Source organism: Aegilops tauschii, chromosome 3 (assembly GCF_002575655.3).
Source record: "Aegilops tauschii subsp. strangulata cultivar AL8/78 chromosome 3, Aet v6.0, whole genome shotgun sequence".
Lineage (NCBI taxonomy): Eukaryota > Viridiplantae > Streptophyta > Magnoliopsida > Poales > Poaceae > Aegilops > Aegilops tauschii.
The window spans coordinates 108,622,617-108,642,721 of record NC_053037.3 but is presented as its reverse complement, the minus strand read 5'-3'; the positions used below and the strand labels follow the sequence as shown (position 1 = coordinate 108,642,721).

The 20,105-nt window shown below is 43.3% G+C and overlaps 2 protein-coding genes across 2 annotated transcripts; both read left to right on the top strand.

Annotated features, from left to right (window-relative positions):
* The first annotated feature begins 125 nt into the window (after window positions 1–125).
* LOC109769837 (phosphoribosylaminoimidazole carboxylase, chloroplastic) lies at window positions 126–7,000 on the top strand. Its single transcript, XM_020328545.4, has 16 exons — window positions 126–488; window positions 635–850; window positions 958–1,069; window positions 1,214–1,276; window positions 1,358–1,496; window positions 1,780–1,835; window positions 2,526–2,599; window positions 2,713–2,860; window positions 2,947–3,120; window positions 3,287–3,374; window positions 3,475–3,588; window positions 4,141–4,238; window positions 4,325–4,442; window positions 4,769–4,863; window positions 5,213–5,319; window positions 6,561–7,000. Exons 1-16 carry the CDS (start codon window positions 298–300, stop codon window positions 6,664–6,666), a joined length of 1,899 nt encoding a protein of 632 aa, XP_020184134.1. The 5' UTR covers window positions 126–297; the 3' UTR covers window positions 6,667–7,000.
* Window positions 7,001–14,274: 7,274 nt separating this feature from the next.
* On the top strand, window positions 14,275–15,840 carry LOC109769840 (uncharacterized). Its single transcript, XM_020328548.4, has 2 exons — window positions 14,275–14,782; window positions 14,887–15,840. The coding sequence occupies exons 1-2, from the start codon at window positions 14,717–14,719 to the stop codon at window positions 15,424–15,426; spliced, it is 606 nt and encodes a 201-aa protein (XP_020184137.1). The 5' UTR covers window positions 14,275–14,716; the 3' UTR covers window positions 15,427–15,840.
* The last annotated feature ends 4,265 nt before the right edge of the window (window positions 15,841–20,105 follow it).

Below are 20,105 nucleotides of genomic sequence, written 5' to 3'. Positions count from 1 at the left end.
TGTACTGTGTTTGAAAAATAATAAAAGAATAGATTCTGCATTTTTTTTGTCGGAAAGATTCTACATTCAAGTGGGAACGAAAATTGGCCGTTCAATAAAATAAAATAAATAAACAAAATGGCGATAAACTGAAAAGGAGAGATTCCAACTGCGTAGTGCGTAGCAGGAGGCGCGGCCGAGCTACAGCCTACAGACACATCGCTTTCCGCTTCCGCCGCCAGGCCGTCTCCTCCGACCTCTCGCGCCTCACCCTCCTCTAAACCCCTGGTTGAACCCTAGCCACCGCCTCCGGGGAGCATGCACGCCAGGCTGCTCGGCGCTCCGTCCCGCGCCTCCGCCTGCACCTCCTCCTCGTCCTTCCCCTCCGCCGGCCGCCACCCGTGCCGCGCGTCCTGGAAGCCGCGGCCGCCAAGCCGGAGCTCCGCCTCGCCGCCGCCTCTCTCGCTGTTGCGCGCCGGCGCATCCATGGAGCCCGCTTCGACGGAGGGGTAAGCTATTCGAGGAGTGTCGATTCGTGCCGATTGCCGCGCTTGGTTCCCGCCGGTCGGTGAATTCCTGGCGATTTCCGTGTTCCCTGGGCGTTGTTGCAGAGTTTTCACCTGATTGGTCTGCTTCTGCGTGTGCGGCGTTTCAGGCAGAGCGACCCGACTGTGCACGGCGTGGCCGATAGGGTCGTTGGGGTGCTGGGGGGCGGCCAGTTGGGGAAGATGCTGTGCCAGGCGGCCAGTCAGATGGGGATCAAAGTGGCCATCCTGGACCCCCTCAAGGACTGCCCCGCAAACTCCGTCTGTCACGAGCATGTCGTGGGGAGCTTTAATGATGGTGACGCGGTCCGTGAGTTCGCGAAGAGGTAGGCGAAACTGTGACCCCGCTTGGTTGATTCGAGGGGCTGGCATCCCTGTGCATTATCGTTCTCACTTCTCAATCTGCTTTGACAAATCCTTTGTATGGTGTTAGGTGTGATGTTCTAACTGTGGAAATTGAGCATGTGGATGCTGTGGCACTTGAGAAGCTTGAAAAACAGGGTGTTGTTTGTGAACCCAAAGCCTCTACCATCGCGATTATTCAGGTAATCTTTCCCTTCTCGTGCCAACCGTCCTACTGTTTGGACAACTTCATACTACAACTACTAGCATCGAATGGGCTATTCACGGCACAGGCATTTCCACCTTATATGCTATGCTTGATGTATTGATACTCTGTTCTACTGCAGGACAAGTACAGGCAGAAAGGCCATTTCTCAAAATTTGGAATTCCGATAGCTGACTTTGTTGAAGTAATCCACTATCTGTTTACTTCTAGTGAAATTATTGGAGCTGTAATTGTTTTGATATAAATTTGTAGTGGTGTTTTGCAGGTTGATACTTTAAGTAGCATAGAGAATGCTGGGGAAATGTTTGGCTATCCCTTAATGGTTAAAAGCAAAAGATTGGCATATGATGGTCGTGGGAATGCTGTTGCTCACAATAAAGAGGAGCTATCTTCTGTTGTTTCTTGTAAGTTGTTACGCATTCGTGTTATTTTTAAAAATCAATAAAAAAAAACCCGCAGCAGTGTCCTGATAAACACTGATTTAGCACATTTCTTTCTAATTGAATTCCTAAAACCAGAAGCTGTTCTATGATTTGCTGAATCAGCTATAAGGCGAGCTAGCATTTAAACTTTTTAAGCTATTATTTCGAGGCCCATGTTTCTTAACATAGTCTGAACTGGCCCAATCACGTGTAAAATAATCAACTGATGATGAAACTAATTTTCATTGATTCTTTATTGCTGCAGCACTGGGTGGATTTGAGCATGGCCTGTATGTTGAGCGGTGGACACCTTTTGCGAAGGTTAGTTTTATTTGATTATATTTTTCTAAGAAATTAAATCCCATTAAAATTGGTCAAACTCTCAACTATCTTTTTTATGCCCTGCAGTATTTTTTAAGTGTTTGTAAATTATATACACGCAAAAAAAGTGTTTGTAAATTATATATATTTTCTGTAATTTGTATCTTTCTGAATGTTAAGGAACTGCATTTTGGGGTTTCCAAGTTAACCCCAGTTAACCTTGTGGTTGACATTGCAAATGATCCGCAGTAGTCAGTCACATATTGTGTAGTCACCATTTATAATTTTTGGCTGCATGCACATACTACTATTTGTTCTTTGTGCACTTGCATCTGGCAGTGTCGGACAATGCTTCGGTGCCTAAGGCACCTGCCTTTGTGTCTATGACATGTGGGCACAACAGGTGACTGACCCACATGTCAGTGACCCAAAGGCAGGTGCCTTTAAGGCACCGAAGCTGCGTCCGGCAGTGTCATACATGCAAGCTCGAGATGAATATATGATAAGTTCTGCAAGTTTATTGCAAGATATCTGTTTGTTCTTTTGTAGAGTTTATTACAGAATACCATGATAGGAGTAATATAACAGAGCAGATTGCTTGAATACCTATCATATTGTCATGGGTTACAAGTATTACAACTTTTGTTTTTTTGCTTATGAATTTCTGTTATTTGTCGTTCTTTCGTTCAGGAGCTATCTGTAATTGTGGCAAGGAGCAGAGATGGTTGTACAGTCTGTTATCCTGTCGTTGAAACCATTCATAAGTAAGAAATTCCTTTTGTTATGATTATTATTTTTTGGTCCTGCATATCATCATTTATGCTTTGCTCTGTTCTCCAAATTTGTCAAACATGAAGCCTTTGTCTGGAACATTCAGGGATAACATCTGCCATGTTGTTGAAGCTCCTGCTCAGATACCTGAGAAAATGAAGAAGTTAGCTACCAGTGTAGCTGAAAAAGCTATCAAATCGTTAGAAGGTGCTGGTGTTTTCGCTGTCGAACTATTTTTAACAAATGACAATCAGGTTTGTTCGAACATTTATGCATGTCTTATATAATTGAATCCTCCTATGGTGATGTTGGATCTTTCTCATGTTCATAATTTTACTAGGCTTTATTGAACGAAGTAGCCCCTAGACCTCACAATAGTGGACACCATACAATCGAGGCATGTTACACTTCACAATATGAGCAACATTTACGTGCTATTCTTGGACTTCCTCTTGGTGATCCTGCAATGAAAGCACCCGCAGCAATAATGTACAACATCCTGGGCGAGGATGAGGTATATATATATTTGGTTTCGTGTTGATTTGCCCTCCATTTTTTGCTATGTTAAACATTGATAGTTAGGTCAATAGCTGCTAGATTATGTTAGTTACTGATTATTGTTTAGGTCACCATGTTATTATTCTGGTTACCTATATAATGTTGAGCACCAATTGCTACAGGGCGATTCGGGATTTGTTTTAGCCCATCAGCTGATTAAGAGGGCGTTAAATATTCCAGGTGCATCAGTCCATTGGTATGCAAAGCCAGGTTGGTTCAGCCCACACACTTAGCTGTTGTTGCAGAAAGTTGACAATTCTGCTTTGCTTTCCCATGCCATAAAATATTACTTAAAGAATTGTTCTTCCAGAGATTCGGAAGCAAAGAAAGATGGGTCATATTACAATTGTGGGGCCTTCTATGTTCGATGTAAAAGCACATTTGGACAGGTTGCTGCAAAGAGACACAGATGGCCCAAAGAAAGGTTAGATTTATTCATATCATACCATTGTTCTATCTTCAACTTGCTGTTGGTGGATGTAATGCCTTTAGGTAGTACTGTACTTTATGGTTGCATGACTTAGATTATTCTGTTTGATATCTCTGTCAACTATAGATTTTCACTGTGTATTTATTTATTAAAGGGGACAATAGTTTTCTAACTTGGATGACTTTTAAACTTTATTCATATACTTTAGAAAGAATGAAACAACAGTGTATTAGGATGCCGGAAAGAGAGTATAGGTGGCAGATGAAATTTGAACAGTGAATAACCAGTTTAAAACAAATAATTATACTACTGGGGCAAATAATGGCAATGGCTCAATGCATGTAAGTTATCTGGTCTGTCTAAATTCTAGTGATTGAAACTTGTTACACCCTCGTGATGCCTTTGTATTTCCATGGTGAAATTATTCAGGCTTTTATTATGCCACCTGCCAATCACTTTTACTTAATTCCTTTCTTGGTGATGAAAGTCTTCTCATTCTATTCATTCCATTTGCTGAGGAGGTCTAGAATGCTTTGTTAATTACAGTTAGACCTCGTGCTGCGGTTATAATGGGCTCGGATTCTGATCTTCCCATAATGAAAGATGCTGCAGCAATACTGGAGAAATTCAACATACCTTTTGAGGTTTGATTTGTAAAACCTTTCTGTAGACAAGCTACGGGTTGTTGGCATGGCCAGTCTGCAGCTTCATGGATTGTTCATTTTTTCAGCTTACAATTGTTTCGGCACATCGTACACCAGAGAGGATGTACGCTTATGCATTGTCTGCTAAGGAAAGGGGCTTAGAGGTCATTATTGCAGGCGCAGGTGGAGCAGCTCACTTACCAGGCAAGTGTCAGTTTACGGGAAAAAACATGCTCCTAAATTCACCATACTGTTTTCTAAACATAGATATTAGGGTGGAATTATGTGTATTCTGTTATACCCTATTCTTTCAAAGCAAGTAATGTCGGGGAGCGGTAATGTGTTATTATCTATTCTATCAAGTGTCTGTTATAGTATGTTGGAGTTTATGAAATAAAGTAGTGTTTCTCGATCAAATGCACACAACATTGACACTGTTAACAAAGCCCGTATGCCTGAAGTCTAATGAACGATTTGTTCATGATTTTTTTATGATTAACGAAGTACAATCTTGTAACTGTTTGTTGCAGGCATGGTGGCTTCATTGACTACTCTCCCTGTAATTGGAGTCCCCATCTGGACTAAGTCATTACAGGGAACGGATTCTCTCCTATCTATTGTGCAGGTGAGGGCTTAAGTCTTCTTTTTAATACCATTCAAAAGCAGAATGATACTGTGATAAACATCACATAATCGTTGATTGTAGCTATGTATCAATGCCCTCTCTTCTTGCATCATCAGATGCCTTCTACTCCCTCCGTTCCTAAATATAGTCTTTTTAGAGATTCTAATATAGACTACATACGGAGCAAAATGAGTGAATTTACACTCTAAAATACGTCTATATTCATCCATATGTAGTCCATATTCAAATTCTAAAAAGACTTATATTTAGGAACGGAGGGAGTAATTTCTAATCGATTACTTATGGACGAAGTTGATTCTTGTGTTGTTTATTCTCAACAATTTTACAGATGCCGAAAGGTATTCCTGTTGCTACTGTTGCAATTGGAAATGCTGAAAATGCAGGCTTGTTGGCAGTTCGGATGCTTGCCTCAAGAGATACTGAGTTGTCGGACAGGTATGGTTCATTTCCGATGTTATTCTCTTGCAAATTTCAAATTCAGCTTGGTACCCTGCGTGTGATTTGTATGGTCAGCCACTGGTTTCAAACTGATAACTGGTCGTCACTGGAAGGTTGGTGGTAGATGCAGATTCCCGTAATGGGTAAAGTTGCCAACAGAGAAACAGAGCTAGTCAATGATATCAATAAAATGGACCAGTTTATTTATAAATATACTAATAAACTCTTTACAGTCAAGATTTTTTTTAGAATTATTTGAGAATTTCAGCCAGTCAAAATCATAAATGGAATTTATGGCTTTCATAGCCAACCCTTTTTGTTTGGTGCGAAAAGACACTGTTAACAGAGTGGCTTGAACCGACAATCCTAGCTTGGAATGCGCTTTGCCGGTAGCTTCTGTGAAAAAATGATATACATATGGTTTGTATCGTGTATCTGATTGTAGCAGGAAGTCTCCAGTAATCTGGTACACCAACATTGATGTCTATACTCAATCATAGCCTGCAATTAGGGTGGATAATAAGCTAGTTCGTCAGGACTCGTTAAACTAGGGAGGCAGCCACTGCCACAAGACCCATCAACAACTGGCCAGAGCGAGGCATTGCACAGTTGCATGCAGAGTGGGGATCTGAGTTCGGTGTGGATAGTCATACAGAGGCAGAAGATTCACAGGTTCTTTTCATGCCATGTTCGGACACCCCATCGCTCACGGAGGCCAGCAGTTGGGGTGTGTGGGTGGGTGGGTGGGGGTGGAGTTGGTTGCAGGCTGGAACTGGATGTTGTGATTGAGGGTGAGCAGAGGAGTTGAACTGTGTTGGTGATCTGCCTTGTGTGGGCTGGGATAGTGGAATGTTGCAGATATGGTTATCTGAAGAGGATTTTCATGGACGACAATGTTTTGCCATCTCCATGGCATCACCATTATTCAATTCATTTACAGTTTTTGTCAAATTTTGGACTGGTTCTTTGTGTTAGACTGTTTCATGCTAGCTGCTTTTGCTGGTGACTTGGTTATTTGCTATTGAACATTTTTCCATTGAACTATTTAGTTGTGTTTAAAATCATTGTTTATTTATGGTTTTTTCATTGTAATGATATTATGTATAATTGCATTAGTTAACATGAAGGGCACTTCCCTGACAATACCTTGTTCCATGATCACTAGGCGTAGTTATGTGTGCCTAGTGCTTTTAAGATCGTTGCACAATATCATTCTGATTTGTGTTTATATCTTGCAGGGTAAATGAATACCAGCAAAATCTGGAAGACAGTGTGTTGGTCAAAGCAAGATTGCTCGAGGAATTAGGTTGGGACAAATATCTGGAGCAATGTATGAAGCCTTGAGCACTGGCTGTCTGTTCTGTTGACATCTTGTAGCATCCAACGTTGACAAAAGCAGATAAATAGTCCACCGTCGGTGAGATTCTTAAAGATAGTTGCACTAATACCGTCCTGATTGCTAATTGTTCATCCGGCCTGCCTGGCTGTTCATCCGGCTTTCGTTCTTATTGTGCTAATTGTAACTGCCTGCTAAATTGCTCCACTCCGCCAAATTTTTCTCTTCCTCTAGCGTGGTCCTAGTGGAGTTTTAGAGTGAGAACAGGCAGAGGAAAATTTTGTTGGAAATTAATACACTTTACACGCTGTGTAATGTTGCTAATATTTTTATCTTGGCGAATACTCCTAGTGCCTTGATGTTCATATGGCGGCTATGGCCTACTCAGCACAATCTGAGTAAATTTTTTGCTGTATTGAGTAATTCTATCACTGTTGTGTTCCTAGTGGACGTGTAACCTACTCCCTCCGTTCCTAAATGCAAGTCCTTTTAGAGATTCTATAATATGGACTAGGAGTACATATGGAGCAAAATGAGTGAATCTACACTTAAAATACGTCCATATTCATCCGTATGTAGTCTATATTCAAATCTCTAAAAAGATTTATATTTAGGAATGGAGGGAGTAGATGGCAGCAACAGTGCATTTCATGCAGAAACTTTGGAGATCAATGTGTTGCGCTCACATACCGTGACCAAATATAGCTTTGCAGATGTGATGATGTTGGGAAAAGGCCATCACGCTCATGGTCTTTTTTTGAGATTAATGATGAATATGATAGTCGAGATGATCATCTTGGTCGACCTCGCGAGATGTAGCAGGATGTGCAAACTTTGGCGCTTTTGCACTTAATAACCTTTCTGCTTTCCAACCACCAGTTACATTCAGAGACGCACTCATGATGATTATCTGAAGAGGATTTGATGTCGTGATGGGCAGATGGCAGCTGAGTTCGACTCATGCCCAGGAAAGGTTTATCTCTCACTGCCCATCACGTTTTAGCCTCCATCATAACTTAATAGTACATGTGGGTTAGAAATGGCCGACAGTTGCGATTGTTAACAATTTTCCTTTGATGATGAGGGAGTTACGATTGTTAACATTGATTTATACTACTACCTCCATACCAAATTACAAGACATTTTTGGTGCTCCTAAATCAGATGAAGTACTAGCTATGTCCTCACTCATACTCCATCAGGACCTCTATCCTCAGATTCTGCATCGTGTTTCTAAACCGGACCGCCTTCTCCTTGTCTACCTGCTCCGCGGCACCGATCCACCGACCGTAACATCTAATAGCTTTGTCGAATCGAATCACCGGGCTCGGCTTCACCTGCATTGCAGCTCCGCATCGACTTCAACTCCGGCCTTGCACTGTTGTCACGAGCTTAGCCAAGACATTATGCTAGGGCTAGGATCTGCCTGATCTCTCTGATGCGCATGCAATGCAAGGTTCATGCCACTAGGCTGGATGGGCACGCAAGATTTGTGCCACTAGGCTAGGTTCTCTCATTCTCATGGTTAGTTGAGGTGATCACGGGGACGATTGCTGCTAACCGGCCGCCTCTCTTGGCTACTTGGTTCGAGGTTGTCATAGCTTCTGTTACGCATATAATAGTACTTGGTATGTAGTACTAGTACACTAGCTAGGGTGGCCATCTTCGTAGCCCCGAGCTCGCACGAGCGCATCGTGCATTCCTGTGGCTTTTCTGAGCGGACGGGCCTCATTGAGCAACTTGAGCACTTCATTGATCACTTAGACGGCGATGATTGGTTGGCAGGTAAAAAGGGCTCGTGATGATAGGGAAATGGTGCGAACGAACACGATCGAGTGGATATGATGCATATGTATATACGAACCTGGACTCAGATGGCTTAGACTGTGGTCGATCCCACACGCTGCATTGACGAATAGATCCAAAGTTTATCTCTAAAAAAAAAGAAAGGACAGTTGTTTTTGTTATTTCTTAGTCGCTAGAGAGACTATTATTTCTAACCAAGTAAAACAAATTGCATATTATGAAACCTATGGTTGGACACGAAAAATTTGGATGCAATAGGAAGTCTGCAATAACTCAATTGCTCAAAATTTATCGAGTCGCATGCCATTGGCTCGACATGCATCACCATCTTAGGGTTCATTGTATTTACCCGTCGCCACGATCATCTTCACCACCTTGCTCCCGGACGACACTGTCAAATACCGGTATGTGCAGCTCCAGGCGGGCTTGCTCATGGTGGAGGAGGTGACCATTCTTGCCAAACTTGTGCCCATGCTGGACATTGTACAATTCACAAAAAATGACGATTTGAATACAATTTTGGTCAAATCTTGCTGATAATATAATTTGAATATTTAGGTTGAATACTTGAAAAATAATAAGATAAATTGGTTTTGAAATACTAGTATAGCCTTATTAGCATCGTGCATATACTACAAAGTGGTACAAGCTATATTTTTGAAAACCATATCGGTGTCCAAAATATCATTTACCACCTCCCAGCGCCCACGTCTACCAACCTTATGAACTACCTCCACGCTGCCTTATACCTCATCAGCATCATCTGCGGCTTATTCATTGACTAGAAGTTTGGCCGATACCCCAACATCGCCATCTTCAACGCCATCACAAACTTGATGCAGTATGCTGCCTTCATGGTGGCATTCGTTGTATAAACGCTCATCATCTTTGTCTTCTACCTACCTAGCGCAACCAAGTACCCGCATGTCTTCCGCCCGCGGGGGGGGGGGGGGGGGGGGGGGGGGGGGGGGGGGGGCTCACGTTTTAAGAGGTGAAGAATGGCTTCAATCTGCCATATATAGAAGCTAATGTTTTAGGTGTATTTTTTAAAACGCGAGGGCCTTGAAGGGAAATCCGAGATATGCATTCAAGGGTTATCTTCTATATCTAAATAGCTAGCCCCCATTAATTTATTTCTCTCAACATGCAAGTATGCCACCTCATCACACAACATACATGGAAAAAGGCCCATCCCCACTAACCTATTTCTCTAAACATGCAAGCATGCACATCATGCAACATGCATTGGAAAAGACTCACCACAACTGCAAATATGCATGGAAATTTCCATTCTATTGTGATATTTATATTTAATAAATATTATACAACTATTCAATAATCAAACACAATAAGTCATATGTATTTTCAGTTCTAGCTCTTATATTATTACTTCAAATATTCATGTTTCATACATGGAATCTCATTGAAATATGTTGCAAACTATCCCGCACTGGCACGAATCTTGATGGAATCAATGATCACGATGGTTCTTGTACGTCCAAGTAGGTGTAGAGTTGAGTTTTCGCCAGCCGGAGAGCGTGAACCTACACATGGTGTACTTGGAGCTCTCCATGGTTTGTACAGTGGATCAAGTTAAATTAGACAAGAAGCGGCTGCATGCCTTGTCGCCTCGCCTTTAGTTGTGGGATTCACTTTGTTCTTCTTTTAAGTGATTATATTGTCGATGTTTCCTAGACATTGTGTGATGGCTTGTTTGTGTCTTTGTAGGCTTTTAGCTGTCCCGAGCTTGATTTTTTTCTTATGATGGCTACATCCTTTACTATGCTAGGCACTTAAATTTAGAAACCTCTTTTTCGAATTCCAATGCAAAACAAACAAACCTAGCACCGATTTACACCTACATACAACGACTATCACCAACATTGGCCCCCCAAAAGGTAGCCTATCCCACATGATGAGCAAATACGGCATGGATGCACACTTTCAGACAAACAGAACCATTATCATTCGTACCAACGACTGTACATCGGGCTGCCTAAACACCACCAGGACAACTAAGGCCCACAATATCTCATGGCCCAACCCTAGACGACAATGAATGCAACAACCAATACAATAACAAGCAAAAGAAAGAGCCGACCACAAGTCTAATTACCTCTCCCGCGTCAATCTCAACCGTGCACATAACACAATCACACACGCACATGATCCACACAAAACTACATGCATGCCGCGTGTCACTGCAGGTGGACCCAGGTCAAGAGCTGACAACTGGACGCCATGTGGTACCCAACCACGATGCATAAGAGGGCTCCCTTTCTAGGAAGCTTAGTACTCCATGTTGTAAAGACATACAAGATCTGTCATGCATCGTGTATGGTCTGATGCCCACAAATTTTGTGCATGCTAGGACCTTACCGCCCCCTAGGATATAGGTATTTGTGAACTAAATACAAAAAGGTGTCGCTCACATCCATTTCGTAATCCATGACATCGCCTTCACTGGATCTCTCTTTCTACACCTTTTTTGCAATTTGCATGATGCATGATTGCTTATGATACTAGCCACTGATCGAACCCATAAACTGCACACGGCGCTATCGTTTGCATGGGATGCATGCATGTTCCAAGCCTAGAAGCATTCGTTTTCCTAGGATCTAGGCCTGCTTTGCGGCTCCTAGTTGGGCCTATGCTAGACAGTGCCATGCTGGTATTTTTCAAGTTCCTCTTTTATTTAAAGGACTCAGATACATAATAGAGGTTTACCGAGACATAAATAAAGCACTCTAAACGTAACAAAAAATATGCTGAGGACCAAGTTGTGTTAACGTGCAGTTTCAGCCTCCTGGGCAGGTAGACATGCGTACAATATGCAATTCCAGTTCTCCTGGGAGGATGAGCCTCCAGGCTTTCTTCTCCCGCATGTAACTAAGAGCGTCTCTAGCAGACCCCGCAAAAAGCCCCGACCCGCAAAATAACCACCAAAATGCCGGTCGACGCGGAAAATCCCGCCTGAACAGACCCCGCAAATTTTTTTGAGGGGCGCGGCAAAATCTTGACCCCAACCCGCGAATACGCGCCCCCCCCCCCCCCCCCGCGCCCGTCGGTGCCCTGCATATAGCGGACAGTTGGTGGGGAGGACATTTCAGCCCGCGCTTTTCCCCACCTACCACCTCCCCTCGCCCCGCCGCCGCCCATGATTCCGGCGAAAGTAGCCGGCGGGATCCCGCCGAAAGGCCGCCAAAGGCACGAGGTTGCCCTCCGCCCCCTCCTGCGTCGGCGGGCCGGAAAGTTGCAGATCTGCGGTCCTTCGTCGCGGGCGGCTGGATTTGGCTTTTCCGGCCGCCGGTGGCTGCGCCAAGCGATGGAATGGTCGGGGAGCACCTCGCGCGGCCCCGACAAAGTCCCATCGCTGCATGCATGTACATGTTCGTCCTGTCGCCGCCGCCGCCGGTTTGCCGGCATGGATTCGGCCGGCCGTCCGCCGGGCTCGGCGCTCGCGCAGAGCCTCTGTGGCTCGCCGATGCCGCTCATACAGTGCGACGACTGCACGCGGACAGTGCCGCGGCTAACTTCGGACACGCCGAAGCACCCCGGATGGGTGTTATTCAAATGCGAAAACGACGGGGTACGTGTTGTTTTCATTTGGCTTTGGCACCGCATTCTTTGGTTCAATTGCGATAGCTCATTTCAAACATCATCATGTGTGTAGGAAGATGGATGCTCATTTTGGTTTTGGGAAGGCGAATACATTGATTTATTGATAGAAAGAAACTTAATAGATGTTCGTGCACTCCTTAGTAGAATCGAAGGCAATGAAGCGGCTGCATGTGCAACTAGAGGGGAAGCAATGTCTACTTTTTTAGAACCAAAGAAGAAGATGAATAATGCAAAATCAAGAATCCACAGATCAACAATGAATGCATGAAGAAGATATTGGTCCAACTAGTGGGAGTTGGAAATCTTCTAAAATGCATAATTGTGGTTCTTGTTTTCATTGGTCTTACTAATCTAGTAAAGATTTGGTGATGTCCTATGTATCCAATGTTGTTGAAAAAGCAAAGAAATGCATTATCTTGTGTCAAATTGAGGTGCAAATTTAGGATTTGCGGGCCGGCGGGAGTGGGGCCAGACCAGACCCCGCAAAGCCGACCCGTAAAGGAGCATATTCCATGAATATCCTTCTATACGGGTCCGTTTTGCGGGGTCTGCCTCTGCGGCCGTCCGCACCGGCCCGCAAAGCCGTTTTTCCGCGAACTGCAAACGCGTTTTGCGGGTCGGCTTTTTGCGGGGTCTGCTAGAGATGCTCTAAGGATGTAAACCTTTCAGTTTTGCAATAAAGTGCCAATAGACTTTCCCTAAAAAAAGGTTGTGATACAAACTATGTAGAACGGAGGAGATGCTTACTCAGCGGCAGCACCAATATTTGCTGATTGTGTGGTGCTCGCCAAGGAGATAGCCGAGGTAACTTAGGGCGATGCTCCAGCCTGGACGGCTGCCCCAGCCCTCTACGTCAGCTTTGATGCGCCGAATCAGCTCAACTTGCTGCTCTAAAAGTAAAGTGGGATCTTGCAGGGGAAGCGGGTTTTTCCCTGGCAAAAGCACAAAAGGTAGGAGAAAGCAAGAAGATGGGTGCGTACGGGAGATTGAAGAAAAAATGGGTTGAGGAAAAGTGTGGGCCCGGTGAGGCAATGGATGCATTGGGCGAATGAAAATTTTAGCAAGTGCTTCGTACAATTCTAAGTACGTGGATCATGGGGCAGCACTATGGTATAGCCTTCATTGTACATGCCCTTATGCTTACTGCCCTCGGGAGGCTAACGAGGTTGCAGATTTTTTAGCTAGGCATGTTGTTGATCATTCAATCTGGTCAGGCGAACCATCTATGTTTATTCAGCATAAGCTTGTAAACGATTTACTGCTATTTGAGCAATGAAAAGTTATTTCCCAGTCAAAAGAAATATATATGCTTAAGATCTTGGACTACGGAACGACCACTATCGCCGCTAGAACAAGCTGTCGACGCGCTGCTGCCCCCCTATTGGAGCCGGCCTGACCTTGTCGATGACAGCCAGAAAGTCTTCATACAGGTGCCCCTAAGGACCAACGCCGTAAAGCTGCAACCCTTGAGTTGATCTGAAGCGTCTTACAACAAATCTTGTCGTTTCGTATGCATGAAGAGAACCCTAACCTCGTCGCCCAAAGGAGATGCCATGAATATCCACCGAAACTCCATCGGCCACGTCGCAACGGATGGACTCGAGGAGGATTGGAGCCCGGAAGTCTAGCTCGAAGATGCAGTGTCGCCATCCGCCCGAGCGTTGTCCCCGTGAGAAAAAAAATCCTAAACCTAAATTATTAGCCAGGGCCGAGGCATCGAGGTCCCCGTCTCTGCCACTGGCCACCTGACCGGCAGGCAGAGGTGAGGCAAATCCATGGGCTAGTCGACGAAGCCTGGAGGCGACAAGTGCGCTAGGTGCCACGGTCACGTAGGGGGAAAAGTCACACAATGTTTCCCTTTGCATCCTTCTCGACCTTACATTGCATAAACACTTGCTATATGATATCACAATCTCACGCCATAAGTTTCTCTTTCACAAATAAGATGACGCACTGTTATGAAAAAGGCCTACAATCTTATTGGTTAACACCACAAGTTGGTGCGAACCAATTTGTGGCTGGATGGTTAAAACAAGAGTGGTATCTTCTGCCCACCAGAATTCAAGTCACAGACTTGACATTGATGCTTGGATTTTCTGGATTTATTCCAGGCCTTCTGGCAATATGCGTTTAGTGAAGGGAGACGTGTGTGGCGACTGCGTTCATGGGTGAGTGTATGCTTATGTACGTGATCGACTTCGATTATACTATGTCAAAGAAGAAACACCACAAGCTGGTGGGCTAAACAGCCAAGTTCGAGGCCACCACCTATTAAATTTGAATTCCCTACAAAAAACCTAGTTAATTTGAACATAGCTCCTCCTATCCTCAACTCAATTTAAGATGATGCACTGTTCTGCATTTAAGAGTACATATCCATCAGACTATCACCAATGGCTGCACCTTTTCGTAAGCTAGTTGGAGAGAAAAGCGGTTCAAGTTGCACTTCCTTTTTAACTTTAGCAGTTAAACGGTTCACACTTTGAGCAGAAAACTACCAATCATCATCAGTCACTCTCTCGATCCGCCTATAAATAGAAGATTTGATCATCACGCGGCATCATATTCCCTTCGACGTACTTAATTACATTACGAACGGCAGAACTTGGGACTACTTGAGGTGCAGCAGGACATGGCGACGATCCAAAGCAAATCGACAGCACCGCAATCTGTTACTGCAAGCAGGCTTCCTCCCAAGGTAATTGCACATCAAATTCTCTACCCAAATGAATCATTATTAATTAAGCAATTTACATACTCATGTGTGTACGTATGTCGACTCAATTCTCATCCGTGTTTCAGAAGGAGGAGCAAGAGCTCCGGCGAGCCTACTCGGAAATGGCGAGCAACATGGAGAAGCTTGTCGTCGCAAGCAGCAGCAGCAGCAACCCATGCCCTGACGACGGCGCCGACGTGTCGGAGGTGGAGACGGTGCGGTGCGCGTGCTGCGCCGTGGCCGAGGAATGCACGGCGGCGTACGTCGGCGGGGTCCGCGCGGCCTTCTGCGGCGACTGGCTGTGCGGGCTATGCGGGGAGGCCGTGAAGGAGCGGATGGAGCGGGACCCGTCCGGCGGCGTGGAGGCGGCGCTGGTGTCCCACGAGGCCGAGTGCCGGGACTTCAACGTCACGAGGTTGAACCCGACGCTGTCGCTCGCCGGATCCATGCGGGGCATCGCACGCAAGAGCTTCGACCGGAGAAAGACGACGACGTCGACGTCGTGCCAGGACCGCCACCTGCGCACGGCGGCGTCCAGGGCGGTGGCGCTCGCGAGGTCGGTCAGCTGCGACCCGCGGTTCCTGGCGGACGTGATCAACGGGCCGTCCGGAGAGCAGTCCCGATGAGGCCACGGCCCACAGCCTCACCTGGCCAGCCGGGTTTAATGATTTCTACTCGTATTTACTAAAAAAAGACATCCATCTAGGAGTATCGTGTTAAAAAAATTAGCAGGAGTGTCGAGTAAGTAATAAGCTTACTAAAAAAGGACATCGACTATGTAGTGCTACTCTGTGGCATCGATGTGAACGTAGCCTACGCCATACACTTTCTGTAGACAGTTTCATAGACTTTCATGCATACAAACATATTGTGTGTATGCACGTGATGCATTCCTTTGATGCACGTGGGCAATATAGAACGTTATGTGTGTAATTATTGTAAGAAAATAAATGCTATAACATGTTTCGGAACTTGGTCGTGAAATCATTTGTTATTTTCTCCAATTAATTGACATTCTTAAATCGGTCTCTAGGGAACAAGACAATAAACATTACTCCCCCCGGTCATTTTTACTCCGCATATAAGACTTGTCTGAAGTCAAACTTCGTAAAATTTGACCATATTTATATGAAAATATATCAACATCTACAATACTAAAGCTATACAATAAGAAAATTAAATTCATGACGCAACTAATGATATTGATTTCATATTATGAATGTTGATACTTTTTCTATAAAGTTGGTCAAACTTTATGAAGCTTGTCTTTAGACAAATCTTATATGTGGAACAAAAAGGAGAGAAGGGAGTATTATAGTATCACTAATGTTGAATAAACCATCACATACAGCACATCTTTGGTGCTTGTAAAGAGCCCCCGAGATACAAAACCCTCTTAAATTGTTAATAGAGAACCACACACATGGGTCTCAGTGGATCAATTGTCTTTAATGTGAAAATATTTGTGGTGCTTTTTATTTATTGGAAGACTTTTTATGCGAACCGTCTAAGATAGGTAACTCTCAGCGGCAAGCTACAAATTATAGTTTTTTAGTCTATCCTACAAATTATAGGTGTTTCGGCCCGCTAGTGATACCAATACACATCTTAGGCAAGCTCTTTTTTCAGCCCGCCACAAATATATCTGGCGGGCCATGTCCAAAAGCCCAAAGCAATCCCATCTCTCATATATTCGAGATTTGTAGCTTTGTCTTTGAAGGCCGAGCACCAAATCATGAAGCTCATAACCTTGCCAAATTTCACACTTGCCTGATCCAGGTTGCCATCTGTGGGTTATTTCACCTCATGACCCTGTTTGTATACCTCTAAATATTTCTCTGGTATCAATATAGATTCGGCAAATTCCTAAAAACATATCCATCTCCCATCCCTAAAACATATATCCATCTCTCTCTCCAGGGATTCCCCTAAAAAACTCTCTCCGGCGACTGCTATGTATGGCTTCAAGCAATACGTGCGCCCCGCGCCGCTCACGTCGCCATTGATCGCTCAGGTTGCTGCAATGGGGTGGGTCGACCCATTAGCTCTGACCGCTCTGTAGCGTAGCGCAACATGGATATGTGTTTTTTATTTCATTTTTTCCCACCGTATAAATAAACCTAACAAAATTCATGAATACAAAAAAACTTGCATAAATTTCAGAAAATTGTTTTGCAAATGCCAACAAAAATCAAGAACTAAACAAAGCTTCATGAATAAGAAATAATGTTCACAATTTTTGCTCATAAATTTTAAAAATGATCATGAATTTGAAAAATGTTCAAGAATTTATATATTATTCATGAATTTTAGAAAATCATCACGATTTCAAAAGATGTTCACAAATTTAGAAAAATGTTCACAGAGAATTTAAAAATGTTCACAAATTTCAGAAAAATAATTTATTAAAATGTTCATGAATAATAATTTTTTACGAATTAAAAAATATTCGCGAATTCATTCATAATTATTCGTGAATTAAAAAATTATTCATGAATTCAAGAACAATTTTTTTTGATCCCGAACAATGATTGAAATTCCAGAATTATTTGAAAAATGTGAACAATTTTTAAAATCTATGAGCAATTGATTGAAATTTGAACACATTTTAAAATTTTGATTTTTTTTCAAAATTGCGAACAATTTTGAAATTTCAATCATTTTTTGAAAAAGAACAAAAAAAATTGATAACATGATTTTTTTCGAAATTTGATTTTTTTAAATATTTTGAACATTATTGAAATTGATGGAAAAAACAAAAACGAACATAGAAAAAGAAAAGAAAAAAAGTGAAAAACTAACCAAAAAGAAAACCAGGAAATCCAGAACTAGGAAAAATAAAATGGTTCAGGAATGTTCTTCTAGAAAGTTCCGAAAGCCGGTGCGTTATGTTCGCTTTGATTTTCTTCAAAAGGCCGCTGAGTGGGTCAGCTCAGGAGATCGCCATAGTTCGTGATCGCCATCTTAAAGCTCTTAGTGAGCGATCTATATCACTGAGGTCGTTGCCACCTTGTGTTCTATCCTCTAGGGGGCTGCTTGGATTGTGTCGATGTTGGGCATGCCAAATAAATGGCGGACGATTTCGTCACCCACACCTCTTCAAACAGTTGGCACAAAATTGAACTACAGTGCTATGGAGGCTTGGGCAGACCAAAATAATCAGTGTCCATCCAAATGAGTACCCAAGGTTGGGTCGACACCAACATTTTGGCTTGACATCTCAAGGCATCAATCTGAACAACCCCTAGGTAACGATCTTGACCCGGTCGCCTCCCTCTATGCACAACCCGGTTGGCACCACCAATCGCCACCTCGCTCTGGCCTTGGTCTCAGGCATGGTGACATCACATATGTTAGTGCCGTCCTTCATGATTTACAGCTCGAGTATCCACAACCCACTTGTGCCTCTCTATACAGCTTTGCTTCCCTTGTGTTGTTGACATGGAAAGACACTTTACTAACAGCTATGTTAATATGTGGTTTACACCCTTGGTATCCCTTCTTTGAGACAGCCGTCAATCCAAGTTTTTCTTCGTGGACATCTTTGTTGATCCCTTGCCTTTGGCAGCTGATATAATATTTTGAGGTAGAGGGAACCCCGCAAAAATGTTTAGTGTGCACTTTAGGTACCTTCTACGTTAGGTTTGTGTGTCTTTGGCGGCGGTGAGGTCAATAAAGTGAAGGCTATATTGTACGGGGTATAGGTCTACTGACGCCATTCTTGTCATGTGGTCGCTGTAGCTTACTATGAAGCCACTAGTGTTTTGGATTTCTTTTATGTTTTCCCTATTTTTTCTTTCATCTCTCTGTATTATTTTTTAGTAGCCTAGAAAAGATGCAATGGCTAAAAAACTTGCCTCGCGCAGGTGTGTGCATTCAATGATGCTATGTTCTCACATTTTGAGGTCGACAACTTTATGCAACCCATTATTCCCTTTGAGGTTATTACACCTTCACAACAAGAGGTATAAAGATCCACTCAGCAGAAATGAATGTTGGAAACACTCTCTTTAGCAACTTGGGCAAGGCCATGGGGCGGCCACGAATATGGGCCGGTTCTAGCAACAAGAGGTATAAAGATCCACCCAACTGTCACTTCCTTGAGTTGGCGTAGTTGGCACTCCATGAGGCTCCAGAGGGCCGCTCTGGCTGTGTCTGGGGGAATTTATGGGCTCTCGTGGAGAGCTCAGACGAGGTGGAAAGTGATGGTTTGTGTTACCTCTCAACTAGGAAGCCCCCCCCCCCCCCCCCGCCCCAAGTGGAAGGTTTGTAGTAAGCAACATTTCCCCCCTCAAAGTGCATGACCTTAAGGTTTATTAAACCAGTAGGAGTTTGCAAAGCACACATAAATACAAAACTGCCTTGGCACCAACCGAAACTAGCGAGATTGTCTGTTTCACTAGCCTTGCTAGATACAAAGATTAAATGCAAGTGTGTATGGGATATTTATTACAACAAAAAGGTAAAAGCAAAAAATTTGTAAAAAAGCAATGATCAAGGTTGGAAGAAATAGGAATAATAACAGATTGGGATCCATAGATTCACTAGGGTTCTCTCCAAAAGATAGCATGGTGTGGTAAACAAATTACAAATGCACATCGATTAAAGTGTAGTTTTCATAACTATGATTATACATGGGATAACTACATATGAGCATCATGTCCAAACATCTATATTGTTATCCAACTGTATATATAACTAATACTCTACTAAAGACCACTATCCAGCATGCATATTAAAGTATTAAGTCATAAAACAGAGTATTGCATTAAATATGATGACATGAAGTAGATGATATATTATTTTCACCCTGGATTCAAAGGACAACTACGCAATCATCCTTTTGTCCATAGTGGCAACAACACAATACAATGCTATTTCATTTTCTGTTACTAGAGGGGTCATGCTCACCGCTTGGGGAGGTTGATATGTCTCCAACATATATGCAATTTTTGTATGATTTATGCTACATTAATATTAGTTACCTACAGTTTTGGAATACTTTTAATTGGACTAATATATTAATGCAGTGCACAGTGACATATCATGTTTTAGGTGTTTTTGGAATTTTAGGAAAATACCACATAATAAGTCCGAGAAAAGATAAACAAACATTGGTTCTAGAATTTCGTGCCGGGAGAGGACCAGAGGGCCAAGACCCAACCGATAGTGGGCCCCATAGTGTGTAGGTGCCCACCTTAGAGGGGCACATGTGGCCTGCTAATACGTCTCCAACGTATCTATAATATTTATTGTTCCATGCTATTATATTATCCATCTAGGATGTTTTATATGCATTTATATG